This window comes from Coturnix japonica, chromosome 7, assembly GCF_054131305.1.
Source record: "Coturnix japonica strain WE chromosome 7, WE-NBRP24, whole genome shotgun sequence".
NCBI classification, from domain to species: Eukaryota; Metazoa; Chordata; class Aves; order Galliformes; family Phasianidae; genus Coturnix; species Coturnix japonica.
Genome location: NC_140669.1, coordinates 12,780,379 through 12,795,851, shown reverse-complemented (window position 1 = coordinate 12,795,851; position 15,473 = coordinate 12,780,379). Strand labels below are relative to the sequence as shown.

Below are 15,473 nucleotides of genomic sequence, written 5' to 3'. Positions count from 1 at the left end.
CCCTCTGCCAGCACCAGCTTCTCCTGGCTGTTTCTCCCCCAGAAGCAACTTTTGCCACCTCACACACATCTCCATCTGGAAAATCTGGCCCTTATGAAGCAGCAGCAGGCACCCTGATGAAACTGGGCTCTGCTGTCCTTCGGGGTGAAGGGGTGCCCTCTCCTGTCACCACTCAGTCACACAGAGGCCAGCTCACAGGACACAGGCACCCCTGCATGGTCTGTGCCACCACCTGAGCAGGTGTCCCACAGCTGCCAGCCTTGCTTCTTCACTCTTCTCCTGACTGCTTCTCCTCCTGTCTGCGCTCTTTTTTTCTTCACTGACTCACTTCGCACAGGGTGTGAGCAGCCTTAACTGTACGGAGCTCACTGCCATGGGCAAAGACCGCTTTATTTTCAGCTCTCACTACAGCAAAGATTGTTTTCTCTTTCAACTCAATCTGAAAGCAGAGTGCAGAAAGCACTCATCGACACCATCTCACAGGAGCCCCTACACAACGACTGGCTCTCATGTCATCTCATTCTCTCTTTCTTAACAGATCATGTTATAACCTATGATCACAGAAAGTCCTGATCCTCACGTTTCTCTGCTGTCACCTGTGGGCTCCTCCAGAGCCGTGAAGAAAGGGGAACTCCAGCCCCACCATGAGAAGACTGGGTGAGAAGTGCCTTTGACATCTTGGGGAACAGCCACACCTTAAGAGCTAGTTTTAATTTTTATTTTAAGTAGTTATGAAGGACTGTAATAATATTCTTCATTTCACAGTGATTCACAGGAACAACTTTGTCTTCTTTCTCTGGGACGATGTTGGAGATAGTTTCATTAACAAGGGGAAAGTATGTCAGTTCAAACCACTCTTAATCAAGGCATGAATTAAGCTGCTAGGGTTACTAAGATTGGCTTCCAAGCAATCCACAGTCTTCAGGGAGTAATGAGTCTGTTCATTCCCTTCATGGTCAAGGTGTCTGTGCTGCTCCAGTAGCTGGCAGTGTGCAGAGAATTCAGCCTCATGACAGGCAAGCAGTCTGGGCTGCAGCTTATATGATCCTGTCTTGCTTTAGCAAAAGAACTCTTCCTGGGTGTTCTAGCTGATTGCTTCTTGCTGAGCTTGTTATAAGACACTATTGCCCGCCATCCCAGCTCCATGTTGCCCTTATGAATCTCAGGCTAAGCTCATATCCCCTGCCTAATCTTATTTTCCTCTACATATGGCCCTTACTCTCTTGTTCCCTCTGCCTTTGACTGCCAGTGGAGGAAATGGATGGGTCTCAAGCAGACGCTGATGTCTTATGTTGACTGCAGTCAAGTCCATGAAGCCCAAATCCATAAGAGAAATTAGATGTTTTCCATTTGGTGTAAGGAAGCCTGACTGATTTAGATCACCGCTTTCATTTCCAAGGATGATTTAGGCTACATCCTACTGGCTTTAACTGAAATGTTAAGTTTTTGTATTTTTGTATTGCTCTGAACACGTGATTTAGTCAGTTAGGTTCCCAAGCTTACAGTGCTGAACACAGGCCATGGGAACAACCTTGACAACCACAATTTCTCTTTTTGAGCTGTAATTTGGGATGATCATTCAGGCCTGCTGCTCAGTGTTTCAGAGGGTACATTTGTGAGGCACCTCAATCTCTGCACTAGAAAGGCTTTGGAAAGACTTGCTTGACAGTCATTAACCTGTGAAGGATAAATCAAGTCACCACCACCAAGCCTTCTTCTTTCACCTTGCTTCCTGAGCCTTCCTGCAAACCACACCATCATTCCCACCCCTCCCTCAGCTCCCACATTTTTGTCTGCAACCCATTTGAGAAAAAGAACTCATGCTCTCTTCTAAATCTTCCACCTCCTTAATACTGCTGTGCGAGTAAGCTAGGCCCGCAACAAGTACTTCTAAGTATTTCTCACTAGAGTTGAGCAGTGTTTTTGTGAGGGAGCTGCTGAGCATAGTATCAGCTTCTCTAAAATTAAAACCGGTAGTGCAAGGCCTCTACTAGCTTGGCTAGTGGTGAGAAAGATTCCCCACCCCAAGCCCTGTGGTTCACCCCCTAGTTACGTTGCTCTGTTTCTACCCAAGCTGTTGGTGGTCAGCTTCTGCATTCCCTAGGAGCAGGTCTGCTATTGCATCCTGCAAGCCGTCACCAGGTTGCTTCAGTAACTCATCTTTCCTTCCATTCACAGGTCTTCTGCGCATGGCAACTCAACCCATGTGAGAGTCCACTTATGTGAGTACCCAGCAGCACACTTTGCTGTCTGTGGACATTGACTGCCATCTAAGAGACAACCCAGCTCCCTCCTCTCCCCCTAGAAGCCACTGTCTTAGAGCCTCCATGTGCATTTGCTATGACATACATCAGTGTTGATGAGAGACAGGAACACTGCCGGGTGATCTTGAGCTGCCAAAATAATCAGCTCTATGCGCAACATGGCTTAAAGGAGTTTTCAGTTAGCAGCATGCATCCACTAAAGAACTTAGACACTCATATTTTTTCTGGGGACTTCCCCACTCTACACTCCTGCCACACAGGCAAGGCGCTTTTGGCCAATCCTGTGGAAAAACGGATGTATCGGAGCGTGGAGAACCTTCACTGGGCAACAGTAGCTGACTCTGGGCTGTATTCTCACTGCCGGAGCCTGGATAATGAGATCATCTTTCGCTATAGAGGCACCCGTCAGTGGTCAGAAAGCTGCGTGGATGTGGCCCCCAGAAGGAGCACATTGGAGTCTTTGAGAAATCTTTCTCTCCGTCATAAACAGACATCACAGTCAGCACAGAATGTGCTCCTCCCTCCTTATGTCAAAGTGCCTCAGTGGCTCTTCCCTTCTGCAGAGGACAGAGCCCTGCGCGAGGATGCCAAAAAAGAGCTGAAGGAGAAGCTGAGGCTGCACAGCAGTAAGGTGGCAGAGCCCAAAAAGCCAGTGCGTCCACAGGCAGCCCTGACTGACCTGGCAGCACAGGAGTATTCTGAATGCCAGGTGTGCCAGCAGTACAAGAATGGTTGTGCTGTCAGCTGCTGCACAGTGTTGGTGGAACACACTGCTCTGAGACACAGCCTCACTGGGAGGCAGAGACTCTGTGTCGCACACAGGATCATCAGTCCAGAAGACATCAAGCAGGAGGCTCAGCGGAGGCTTCGGCTCCACAGGCAGAATAGCTCCCCTAGCTTGCCCTTCCAGCATGCTGAGGAAAGCTATGAGATGGAGAAATCCAGAACAGCAGAATCGCTGGAACGACTCAGTGGGGAAATAGATGTCAGAGAAAGACTGGGGCAGAGCAGGAAAAGCCACTCTAAAGGGAGGCTGTACATACCCACCTTTGAGGAATTCAAGCAAATGAGAAGTAAGGAGGCAAATCCTTCTGCTGGCAGCAGAGAGACAACAAAGTGCTTGAGTAAGGGTCTGCTTGGAAACCAGCCCCTGGGTGAGGAGAGCAGTAGGAACATCTGTCCAGAAGATTTGGGAACCAAAGCTGTGAATGAAGCTGCCATCGCAGCAGAGGATGATGATGTGTTCCAAGAAAACCACACCTCTGCTGGGTTTTCACAATATCCAGTCACATGGGATGGTTTCAGGATAAGCAGCCCTGAAGTTAAGGACAGAACTGTCCAGATCTCCAGCCTGGATATATCCCCGGTCCCCATTTGCTCTAGCCCTATTCCACGATCATCTTTGCAGGCAGGAGCAATACGCAAAGCTGGGCAGGAGATCTTCAGTGGTGAGCAGCAGAAAGGAGAGACAAGACAATTAAACGATGTCCTCCACCTTGCAGGGCAGCCACTGGCTTCTGAAGCCCAGTCCTCTTGCTGTTCATCGCTGCTGTTAGAAGGCGCAGACTTGTCAAGCTATGGAGCTAAACTTCAAAAAATGAAGGATGAATTCATAGGTTCAGCCCTGGAACTTATTAAGAAAAGGTAACATGCTCTGTGGTGTCGCCTGGAAGTAGTTCCTTTGTTAGCTATCTGGTCTCTCTCCTGATATGCACGTTTAACTCCTGTAGCATAAATGTACTGCTGACAGAGCCTTTTGTCTTGAGGTCTCTGCAGCGTGTTGACACGTCTTTAAGCCACTGAGCTTAAAACCCATCTTTGTTTGTGATTAAGCTTAAAAACCCCCACCATTTTGTGCACCTTAGTCCCTTAATCCTGTCCAGACAGTAGTTAATAGCAGCCCTGCTGTTCAGTTTCCCACTCATTTTATTTCTGTAGTAAATTAGTGACAGGCCTTTATTAATTAATTTATTTATTTATTTATTTATTTATTTATTTATTTATTTTGCTTCTTCCCTTTAATATTTGTTATAAGTATAAAACAACAGAGAGATAAAAAAAACATTCACACAATCCCTTTGGAAAAAAAAAGATGTAAAGTCTGTCATGTCATTGCAGAACATTAATGCAGGTAGTGCGACGTGCAGCAAAAAGGGCTTTCACTTACTGTCTTTGTGTAGTGAACTGGCAAACAACTGAGAGTAGGATGACTTGTGTGAGCCTTTTACCGCCCTCCGGAGTATCAGCAGAGCCAGCAAGTGAAAGTACCTACTGTCCCTCTGCCAGCACCAGCAGTGTGAGCAAAATAATTGCCTGAAGCCTTCCTCCTTCTTCTCCAGATGCTTTATTCCTCTCTCTGGGTAAGATGCTCACAAGGACTGCTTTCTCTGTTCTAGTTTTGGACACTGCTGTCCTGCTGCCTTCCTTCCTTCCTTCCAAAGAAATGGAAGCTTTCCCATGCAGGCAAGTGGCACAACAGGGATCAGCAAAGTTCTGTAAGTTAGGAACACCGGGTGGTGTCATGGTGAGCACAGGCTGATGGGAAGAGGAGGAGTGCTGGTGGAGTGGCTTGTTTTATAAGTCTGGCTTTCTGGACTGGCTTTGCCAAGAATTACATTTTACTGGCTTCCTGGATGCTTCCAGCATCCGCAGATGCAGTGTTGAAATGCCAGGGCATCAGCCTTGAGCACTGGCTTGAACTCTAGAGCTCTTCAGTACTAGAGATGATGGCGACTTCTGCACAGGAATGAGAGTCATCTGAAACAGCCCCTATGGAGCTGTAGCTGCCCATGTAAACAGAACCAGAGTGATGAGCAGAGATACTTGGGCAGCTCTGTAATCCAAAGCTTCCTTCAGCTGTCCAGCTCAGCCTTTGTGCTAGAGTGTGAAAGCCTGATGAGGAAATAGACCAAAAAAAGCTGTGGCGTGCAACCATTTTCACTGAGTAGGTTATTTTTATCTCCAGTGTGAATTGAAATGAAATGCACAGAATGGCACAAGCTATGAGTAAGAGTACAAGAACAGCTGGCTGAGTAGATCAAAGGTTTGACTAAGTATCCAGAGCCTGAGGTACGTGCATAGCAAGGTATACAGGAACTGCATAGTGCACGTGGTGTTTCTTCCTACTATCTTCTCTGCTTCCAAATACTTTCTGCTCAGGGCTTTTATGATTTCAGTGCAGTTTCTGTGCTTTTAATATCCTAGTTGCCTTTGTATCTGTGAATGTATTGTCTCCCTAGTTGGGTTTGTTAAAATACATACAGTTTCGTAATCAACAGAATGGGAATTCATCTAAAAACGTGAATTGCAGTATTAGAAAGACTGTTTCATGTCAGTGAACAACCCTGACCTGTTTATTTTAGATACTAACAACAGTTAGTGGTAAAGGCCGTCATTTGTTCAGGATAGCAGGAGGGAACTCATCTGTTGGCATTGCCAAGGTAGTGCTTAGTAGGAAACACTAGTTTCCTTTGGCTGGAAAAGTCTCTATTTTCCATCATTTTCACCTGAGACTTTAAGGGCTGATTATTTATTTGTAACCTAAGCTGATTCTCACTGCATAGGTAGGAGTCTTCTTGTCATTTGGGTCCTCTATTGTGATGACTGGGCTACGTTTTTTCCTAAGTCTTACATGAAAGCAGCTGAAAGCTGGGAATTTGGGCCTATTTTCAGATGTAGAACTCAGCAAGTCTTTGATAGAGATGTTGTGATGGAATGTCACAGAATAAGACAGCTGAAATTGTCTTTCTCGTGGTTTTGTGTAAGTGCTACAATTTTACAGTCAGCTTTGTCTGGTAAGTTAATTGCCTTCCTATTCACTTATACATATTTATTTAAGACTCGTTGAATTGGCTTAATGTTTTACCAGAGAGTATTTTATTTTCGGCTTAGGAATGGTAGCAGCTTTCATCCCCTCCTGGGTCACTGGATACATTTAACTCGGGTTGTAGTCCTGGATGGGAGGAGTTGTTGTGATCTAGGCAGAAATTCTGTAGGCATTTCTATAGATCGTCCACTTTCTGAACCTTGGAATAAGGATGTGCAGAAAGGAAACATGCTCGGATACACCCTGTTGGCTCTGTGTGCCTCAGCGTGCTCCTTTCCTTCTGTATATTTCAGTCAGAAGCTATTCTGAGCAGGAGCAAGCTTTGGAAACGTTGTTTTTTGGCTGTGGCAGATCCTCATTAAGAGTTTCTTACTGCCCCAACCTCTGACTTCCCTCCTTCAGGTGTGCCCTGCTCAGCTCTTTGCATTTTACCCAAATCAGTGCAATATTGTTGAGATGATCTGGATGGGAATATGTGAGGGAGGATATGTTTCAAACACAGAAGGTTTCAAAGATTTATTCTAGAATCCAGATTACGGCCACATACAGTGCTGAAAGAGTGGTACCACCACGTGGCTGGGGGCAGGAGGGAGGAAAGAGACAGGACCAGGCCAGTACCATTTGACCACAGCCCTACCATGTACCTGCAGTGTTCTAACACAGACGGTAATACAGACTGCTCCAGAGCAGCGTGGGTTTTGGCCTCTTTTTCCTACAGGCCAGGGGGGCCAAAATGTCATTTCTAAATCCACAGAGCAGGGCATTAGCACAGCAAAAGCCAGGAGTCTCCTGTTACACTGTGCCAATGCTGCACGCCCACAGCTCAACTCTTCAGCTGGTAAATCTGGTGGTGTCAGCTGGGACCTGGAAGCACTGATGGAGGAAGATGAAGCTGCAAAGTTTCAGACCAACTTTTTTGGCCTGACAACAAGAGCCAGTCTGTGTTCTGGGAGATCTGTTCCCTCTTCAGTGATCTCAGTATTGGCTGATGGTTTGTTGTCAGAGCCAACTGTCATTCATCGTAAAGAAAATGCCCATCTGTCTCATGTGTTTGCTTGTAGCTGACAGTGTTGGAATTATGCATTAGCAGTATGACCTACCAGCATCAGTTCACAAGAGAAGCCTTTAAAAAGAAGCAGATTTTATCACAGGAGATGTTTGTTAAGCACAAGGTACATTCATAACCTTAAATATTTCTAGACACCGGCTTCCACTATGCACAAACATCCGTGTTCTGTCCATTTACAGGTTGTGCCACAAACTGCAGCCTGGCCACCACTGTGTCAAGTCAGTGGTTTTGCACCAGGCTGTGTCTGTCTGGAGGGGTGTTATCTACAGGGAGAGGAGTGCGGGGTTGGAACAGGCTGCCTGTATCAGCCAGGCCAGCCCCTTGTTACTGGCAGACAGCTGTGACTAAGAGCACCCCAGAATTGCCCAGTGAGACTCGCAGGCTGCCATTTATTTCAGGGCTCTTCAGTGCACCAAAGGTCCTGATCACGAGCTCCCTGGAAGGAGAGGGAATCTTCCCAGTGGTTTCTGTGAGTTTGGGATCATATGAGATGAAGAACAGAGGGAGAGCTCCTTCAATCCTCCAATCTCTTCAAAGTTTTGTGGTTTCTTGCAGGTGATTTTCTTACACATGAGCAGTATGGCTTCTGTGTTGACAGCATCTCTTTAAATAGCAGGAAAAATGGATATAGCCTACTTAGAAGGAGGTTTTTCTGGTCCCAGTGGGTGAAGCTCACGTTTTACGAACACAAAATAGTCCTGTGAACACCTGAGACTTGATATCCCAGACTGATTCTGGTATGAGTGCAATTACTTATTTGCACTGCTATAACAGAGCTGTATTTAGAGCCCCTGAAACACAGACACAGAGATCTATGCCAACCAGACTAGATTCCTGCCTGAACTTTCCCTGACCTGCTGCGGTTAGGCTAATCAGACTGTGCCTTTCTGCTCGGTCTCATCTGCGTCAGGAATGGCAGGTAAGCTGCAGACGTGATGTTCATCAGAATTTGCTTCTTTCCTTGCAGCTGCAATGCTGAGACTGCTGCCAAATCCCCCTCTGAGGGACAGTGTGATCTGAAGGAAGACGATCGCCCACCTCCAGAGGACAGCCAGCAAGCCACAGCAATGTCCATGGCAACAGAGAGCTGGGAGGATAAGACAAGCAATGAGAAATCCAGCGATGCTCAACCTGTGGGGAATGTAAGGGAGAGGAATTCACCTCTCATTTTGTGTGTTTAGGACTTTTTCTTGTCAGAAGCTCTGAAAGATCTCTTTGTTGTAGAAGCTGGGCAGCTTGGCATCTGAGATCACATCAACTCCCACCATCAATTTATCAGAAGGATTTATAGTGCCTACTTCATTGCACTTAAGGAAACGGTTGTGTAACAGTTGTGTGCCCCTGCCTGTCTGCCACTGCAGGGAACTCAGCAAAAAGCCCCACGTGGCTTTCACCGTGCCACCAGCCCTCTGTTGCCACAGTGCCCGCTCCTTCTCTTGTCCACACTTAGTCAATCCACTAATGTAGGTAAGGCTTAAAGGCCTGGACCAGCAGCTCTGAAATATTCACAGATCAGAGAGAATCAAAGTTAGATCCCTGTAGGACTGACGCAACTGTGACTTCAGTGCCTTAGCCAGGGCTGTGTTGTTCACTTCTCCATGCTTATTCAACAGTTGTGGCCCAGCCACCACTGAACTGCTGTACTGACAGCTACAGAGCCACAGGGGAGAGGAGTCCTTGCTGTTGGAACTAAGCAAGACAGAGGGACATGGGGTTTGTGATCATGTAATCATAGAACATCCCAAACTGACCATGTAGAAGAGCTGCATTTCAAACTGCCCTGCTAATGACTTGCCTTTTTCCTCCTTTGGCAACTGAAATCCAGTGGCTGCAAAGCAGACATTGCTTTGACCGCTGCCTTGCTCCAACCCCACTTGCCTTTCTTGCAGACCTCCAGTCCCAGCTGCCGCCGATCCAGCTCTGACATCGTCCATGAGAGCACGGATGGTGCCAAGGCCCAGAGGGAGTGCCGGCTGCGGCCGCACTTCAGTGACCCCATGCCAACAGACTCAGTGAAGAGGAAGCAGCTGGAGCTGAAGATTGCAGCAGCAGCACGGCAGCATGCACAGAAACGCCGGCAGGAGCGAGATTATGGTACGCACCTCCTGCACTCCATGGTGGGCCGGATGCTTAACCTGCTATTCTAGTGTAAATATATTGTAGCTCTACTGACCTGGGGAAGGGAAGCATTCCAGAGTTAACCTTGATGTACAAGAAATCAGGATCTATCCTGCTGTGTCTCTGTCCCTGTCTGGAAGATGGCAGTGGGAGAGGGAGCCCAAACAAGTTCACAGATAGAGGCAGTGCAGGGAAGACAGGCTTCACCCATCAATTACTTCTGATCCCCACTCCCTAACTTTCCAGCAGCAGAACAGGGGGAGACAGCCAACAGCCAACAGCCCTGCTTTCATCAGATCTCCCCACCAGGGCTCCTGCTGCTGGCGGCTATGCCGGTTTGAGTTCCCCAGGTGATCTCTGTTCGGCTGGCGGTGCCTGTAATGATTTGTGTCTGTTCTCAGGTCCAGTGGTAGCAAAAGCCAACCTCGGCCATGGCAGCAGCTTTGACGAGACTCGCCGCGCCCCGCGTGGCTCCCTCCGTTCCAGACGTCACTGGAGCAACGTCAGCAGCCTGAGCACAGACAGCGGGATTGTGGGTGTGAACGATGTCCGTGATGACCTGGATCCCAGTGAGGCTGCCCGGACCAAGTCTGCAGAGGTGGAGAGGGCAGACAGTGGCATTAGCCAGATGTCAGCCAGGAAGTGGAGGAACAGGGCATCTGAAACACTGAGCTCCCTGCAGGCCTGGGAAGCCCACCGGCCCTGTACCGACTGTGGAGAAAGGGACCTCCCAGTAGAGACAGACATGCAGAACTGTAATCAGAGACGGGCTGACCTCTGTGAGAAGTGCCGCAAGCGTAGGACGGAGCGCAAGGAGTCTGTGCTGGAGTTTGTCAACACGGAGGCCAGCTATGGAGAGGATCTGCGCATCATCAAAGAGGAGTTCTACCTCCCCATGCAGGCAGCTGGGCTGCTGACTCAGGAGCAGCTCCTTGGCATCTTCAGCAATATCCAGGAGCTCATTGACCTCAATGAAAGCTTCTTGGAGATACTTCAGGAAGAAATCGATCAGGCCTTTGATCAGGTATGATGTCTGCATGCTGAACCGGGCAGGTAGGAATAGGTTTTGTGTTAGTGAGGCAGCACAGCTGGAGTCGGAGGATCGAGAGGTAGGATTGTGGGTTCTGGTCATCTCCCCAGTCCCTTGTTCACTCAATTATTGTAAACCAGTGTTTTCAGTAGATCAGTGCCAGGTCACATCTGCTGGCCTCACTCTGCAATGGAAATGCCACTGCCTTTAGCAGGTCATCAGCCATTTATCCCATTAGCAGGACCTAATTGTCCTATTACCAAAGTTAGCTTTAAGTCACATAGCTTGGACACTTTCAAGAGTGTGACTACAGGGTCACAGAGCTCAGCTTGGTCTGGCCACCATTAAAGGACCAAGCTTGCAGGCCACATGCTTACCCAGCCCTGAGCTGGTGTGAGTTTGCAGTTTATTGCAGCTTGCCTCCGGACTGGTTGCAGGGCACAGGCTGCTCCCTGCTCTGGTGACAGCTTGCACCTGCTTACAGCTTTGCATACCAGTTGCTTCTACTGATGCTCTCTCCTTTGCACAAAGAATTCTCCTATCCCAGCAGTGTAGCGGGTAGAGGCCAGAGAAATATAAACAAGTTTCTAGAACAGCAGTTGCTGCAAAGGACAAATAAACAGCTTCACACCCTCCTTTCTTTGAGGAACCAAACCCCACTCATTGCTTTGTCAGTTTCACCAGGACATTTGTTCTCTAGGAAACACGTCCTTCCTCTCTCTCTCTGAAACCCTGAGCATCAAACTGAGCAACGTGTCCCAGAAACTGACAGCCTCTCTCATGCACCTGGCACACAGAGGACAGATATGCACTGCGGTTGTCCTCTGTGCATAATTTCTTGAGACAATGGCTTCTACAGAGCTGTGGGTTTCCCTCTTTCCTCCTCCATGTTGCCCTTTGCAGTCAGAACTCAGTACTGCATCAAAAAGCTGCCAGCAGAGAACTGCTTCCTCTCATGCTGCTGAAATGAGTAGTAAATGCAGAGCATATCAGCACCTAGACAAAGATAGAAGCAAGATGTGGCACAAGATGCTTATATTTCTGATTGGTCTGGAAATCAAAGAGCAATTTACTATGAAACGTATTTTTCAATTAGGCATCAAAGTAGTCAGAATGCCTGCAACTGATGGAGATCCTGCTTCCCAGCCAGCCCAGCTGCTCAGAACAAATGCAGAAGTTGCTAATTGCCATGTATGTTCCCTGAGTTACCTGCCTCCCCTACCCATTTAGTCCTAAACTTTCTCTGTTAATTTACTCACTGCTGCATTAGTCTTATGGCAGACCTGCCAGCAAAAGAGGCCATTGAAAACCCTCCTGACTAGAAGGCTGACTCTGGCCTTTAGCCCCTTGAGCTGGCTGAGCCCACAGAAGCAGAGAAGAGGTTTCTTTACTGTAGAAGAGCAAGCAGTTAGAGCAGCTTCCCTTCCCCACCCCAAATGTGCTCCTTGCTCCTGGACATGCAGGGACTGCCTTTCCTCCAGCAGTTTGTACTGATAGCACTGAATGCAGGCCCTGTGCTTACACTTCTCCTGAGCTAACCCAGCAGGGGCTGTATTGCGTGTTTGCAGGGGGATGATGACCTGATGACCGTGTGCATCGGCGAGATATTTCTAGAGTTCGTCAACATGTTGCCGGCCTTTCAGACCTACTGTCTGCAGCAGTCCTCCTCTGTCAACATGCTCAATGCTCTGGAGAAGGAGAAAGAGTTGCTCAGGTGAGGAGAGAGGGCACCAGGCTGAGGGCAAAGCTCAGCTGGATCAAAATCTTGATGCTAATGTTGGTTAGGGATGAGCTGTGATGTCTTGGGGTGAGGAGCTTTATGCTTCAGAATATGTTCAACCCTCAGTATGCTCAGCGAGGCAGCCTGCTGGCATCCATCTATATACGGTATTTTGTGCTACCAGTGTTTGCCCACTGACCACAGAGCTTAGCTTTCACTAAAGAACACCCAGCTAAGAACATTCTCAGTCTGAGCACCAGAGCACAGTTTGGATTTCCACTGGGAAAAAACACTGGGTGAAGTGTGCATGACTTGAATGTTCCCCATTCCTCACCCCAGTCTGCTGGGCGAGTCGTTTCTCTGTTTCCATTGCAACAGCTATAAAATGATGACGGTGCCAAATGCTTGTTTAGAGAGCTTTGCAATCAAATGATAAAAGAAGCTACAAATTTATGTAATCTGATATAAGCTGATGCATTTGCCTCGGGCCTATGTCAGCGTGTACCAGGGAAAGATCACACCCTCACTGTTTTACAGTGATTAACGGATGACTGCTAGGATATTACAGTCTAGCATACCAGGCCCCTTGTCACTGCTCTGCAGCTGAGCATGGCTGCAGACATTTTTAATTCTTGAGAAGACAAAATTCACAAGGCAGCACTCAGCAGCTGTCAGCACCTCACTGCTCCTTTGCATTTAGGATTGCAGCATCTGCTGACAAAACAGCCACCATTTCATTCCTTCTTCTTAAATCCCTGCAGAATATTCCTCAATGTGTCCCAGAATGACAACACGGCACTGCGACGGATGAACTTGAGGTCCTTTCTGATGGCCCCTTTGCAAAGGGTCACAAAGTACCCGCTGCTGCTCAGCAGAATCATCAAGGCCACCACCGAGTACCACCCAGATCACGGCAGCCTGCGGGAGGCCAAGAGCCGCATCGAGTCCCACCTGGAGCACATCAACATGAAAACCAAGCAGGAAGGGAACACGTGGACCCTCCGCTCCTTTCGCCAAGACAGCAAGAAAAAGAGGGAAGTCATTAACATTGAAATGAGGGAAACCGCCCTGAAAACTGTGGGATGGCTGCGGGAAGAAACACGATTTGTGATGGAGGGGTCTCTGCAGCTGGCCCAGCCCCCTGACGGCCAGTGGGTAAAGAAAGGCAGCAAGACCCTGAAGTTCCAGAACTTGCAGGTCCTGCTCCTGGTGAATATGAAACGTGTGTCTGAGTCCAGCCTGGAGTCAGCTGAGCCTGGGCCTGTGAAGGATGCCGTGCTAGTACTCATCAGGGACAAAAATAATGGCAAGTTCCATTTGCTCAGGGAGCCCTTGAGGCTGAGTAATTGCATTGTCTCCACTGATCCTGACTGTGATGACACTTTTGAACTCATTGAAATCAGGAGGGAGGCGTTTGTATTCCGGGACAGCGACCGGGCACGGACTCACCACTGGTTCCGGCAGATCAGGCGGTACTCACGGGAGTTGGGCTCCTGGAAGAAGCGTCGGAACGCGCTGCCCAACATCATGATCAGCACACCTCATACCAGGCCCTGAGTGCCGCTGGGGCAGCACGCTGTGACACTGGGCTTGGCCAGAGCCACGTGGGAGGACTGCGGAGAGCCTCGGCGGCTTGAATTTGCTTCATGGAGAACATGGAAAGGAGTCCGACACATGAACTACTGAGCAGCACTGGAACCAAGTGTTACTACCTTATCCTGGTCTCCAGCCTCAGGACTCAGAGCCTGCTCGTGGCTGATGTACATACACAGAGGGGCCTGCTGAGGAGCAGACCTCTGGAGGAAAATAATGAGTTCAACGTGTTGATATTGCACTGTGGGAGAATGACGTATGATGCCTGCATTTGCATGAATTCTGTTGAAAGCCGGTCTTGGTTACGTGAGAGAGGTTTCCACCATTGACTATATTTCATGAGCAGTAGGTAAAGTCAGGGTCAAAGTTAGGTGCGGGATTATGCAGAAGAGGAGGAAAGTTGGAGAAAATATTTTCCATCATTACTCCCAAGGACTGTATTTCATTTTTCAATTGCACCCTCAGTCAAAATACTTGTTTTAAAGGTCTTTCATATTTAATCCAAATCAAGTAGGAGTCCATTTTCTCAGATCCATCTGCATGCTCACAGCACATTAAAAAGGTCAGACGATGAAAGGGGTTCTTGCTCTCTCACGTGTGCAACCCAAATACATGTAAAGGCCCTTGGAAGAGCAGTATCCCCCCATTGGAAGTCTGCATTTCATGGACTTAAGAGACTGAATCATCACAGCGCATCTAAAATATTTCAGACCTGTATGTAAATATGGCTCTGCTACCACGAATAGTGAACTTAAAATGCGATTATTTAAATGATGTAATCTAATGTATTTCAGAATTTAACTGAAAGGAACAATTGACGTTGTCCAGTAGAGAAACATAAAAGGTTTTAATAATTATGTTTCAATGGCTTTAGGTGGGTATTTTTTCAAAGAAAGGTTTGGGTTTTCTGGAATAGATATTTCACTGATGTGAGCAGCATTGGAGTGAACGATGTGCCTGTGTCTCCTGAGCAGCACTCAGAGATGGTGCTAATGGAACTGGGAGAACAGTGCAGCCCTGATACCTTAAGCAACAATAGACTGGCACAAAACGTTACGCCCTGGCCACAGGTCCTGCCTGGGCAGGTCAGGCCCCAGTACGTGAGAAATGAGAGCTGAAACTGAGACCACAAAGCTCCCCTGTAAGGTCCAACCGCTCTCAGTTCCTCGGCAGGGAAATTATTTGTAGCCGAACAATGGTAAAAGGCAAAAAGGACCTAACCTTTTCAGCCTGACATTCCCACTGGCTGTGGCCCCGCGATTACACCATCAGCAAAATGCCATGCTGTGACTAACACGACAAAGGCCACGGTACAGCCCGAGAGGCGAAATTAAAGGAGCCTCAGTTTTGGTTGGTGAAACTCGAAGAACAGTCTTTAAACATTCATTCAGATCCCCAGGGTCAGGACAAAGCCAATCGGCATCACTCGCCATCAACAAGATCCTTCTGATACACACAAGGAGCATATTTGTTTATCTGTCCAGAGGTCAGCATCAGCTGGCCCACAAAGGCAGACAGGGCTGCCTCCACAGAGGTGGGTAGGCTCTGATTCTGTAAGGTCCCCGTTGACCCAACACTTAAGTAGGTCTCCACAGGGTATCCAGGTTTGTCCCTCTGCTGTGGCTGCTGTGGCTCCTTGTCCTGCTCTGGGTGCTGAAGCAGACCCAGCAGTGAAACACGCTTACTGGCTGCATCTTCTCTTTAGTGCTTTGTTTTGTCTGTGAGGAAATAGGAGTATTTGCATCCTCTGGAGACACTGCAGACACGTCCCCGAGATGAGGGTGGCAGCACACTGCACTGAGCCGGAGCTGGCAAAGCGCCTGTCAGGGCAGCAGCAGAAGCGAGCTGGCATT

At 48.2% G+C, this 15,473-nt stretch overlaps 1 protein-coding gene across 5 annotated transcripts in view; it reads left to right on the top strand.

Annotated features, from left to right (window-relative positions):
- Window positions 1-14,485, top strand: part of LOC107316822 (uncharacterized) — a 35,449-nt gene extending 20,964 nt beyond the window's left edge. For 2 of the 5 annotated variants that reach the window (XM_085553298.1, XM_085553299.1), the window contains exons 2-8: window positions 539-657; window positions 2,179-3,908; window positions 8,127-8,301; window positions 9,049-9,253; window positions 9,679-10,301; window positions 11,876-12,021; window positions 12,789-14,485. In XM_085553298.1, coding sequence (XP_085409424.1) covers window positions 2,341-3,908; window positions 8,127-8,301; window positions 9,049-9,253; window positions 9,679-10,301; window positions 11,876-12,021; window positions 12,789-13,584 — 3,513 coding nt within the window. In that variant the 5' untranslated portion in view covers window positions 539-657; window positions 2,179-2,340 and the 3' untranslated portion in view covers window positions 13,585-14,485. Of the gene's footprint in view, window positions 1-538; window positions 658-2,178; window positions 3,909-7,170; window positions 7,263-8,126; window positions 8,302-9,048; window positions 9,254-9,678; window positions 10,302-11,875; window positions 12,022-12,788 lie in introns of those variants that run through there. The other 3 variants (XM_085553300.1, XM_015868770.3, XM_085553301.1) reach the window with 3 other exon arrangements.
- The last annotated feature ends 988 nt before the right edge of the window (window positions 14,486-15,473 follow it).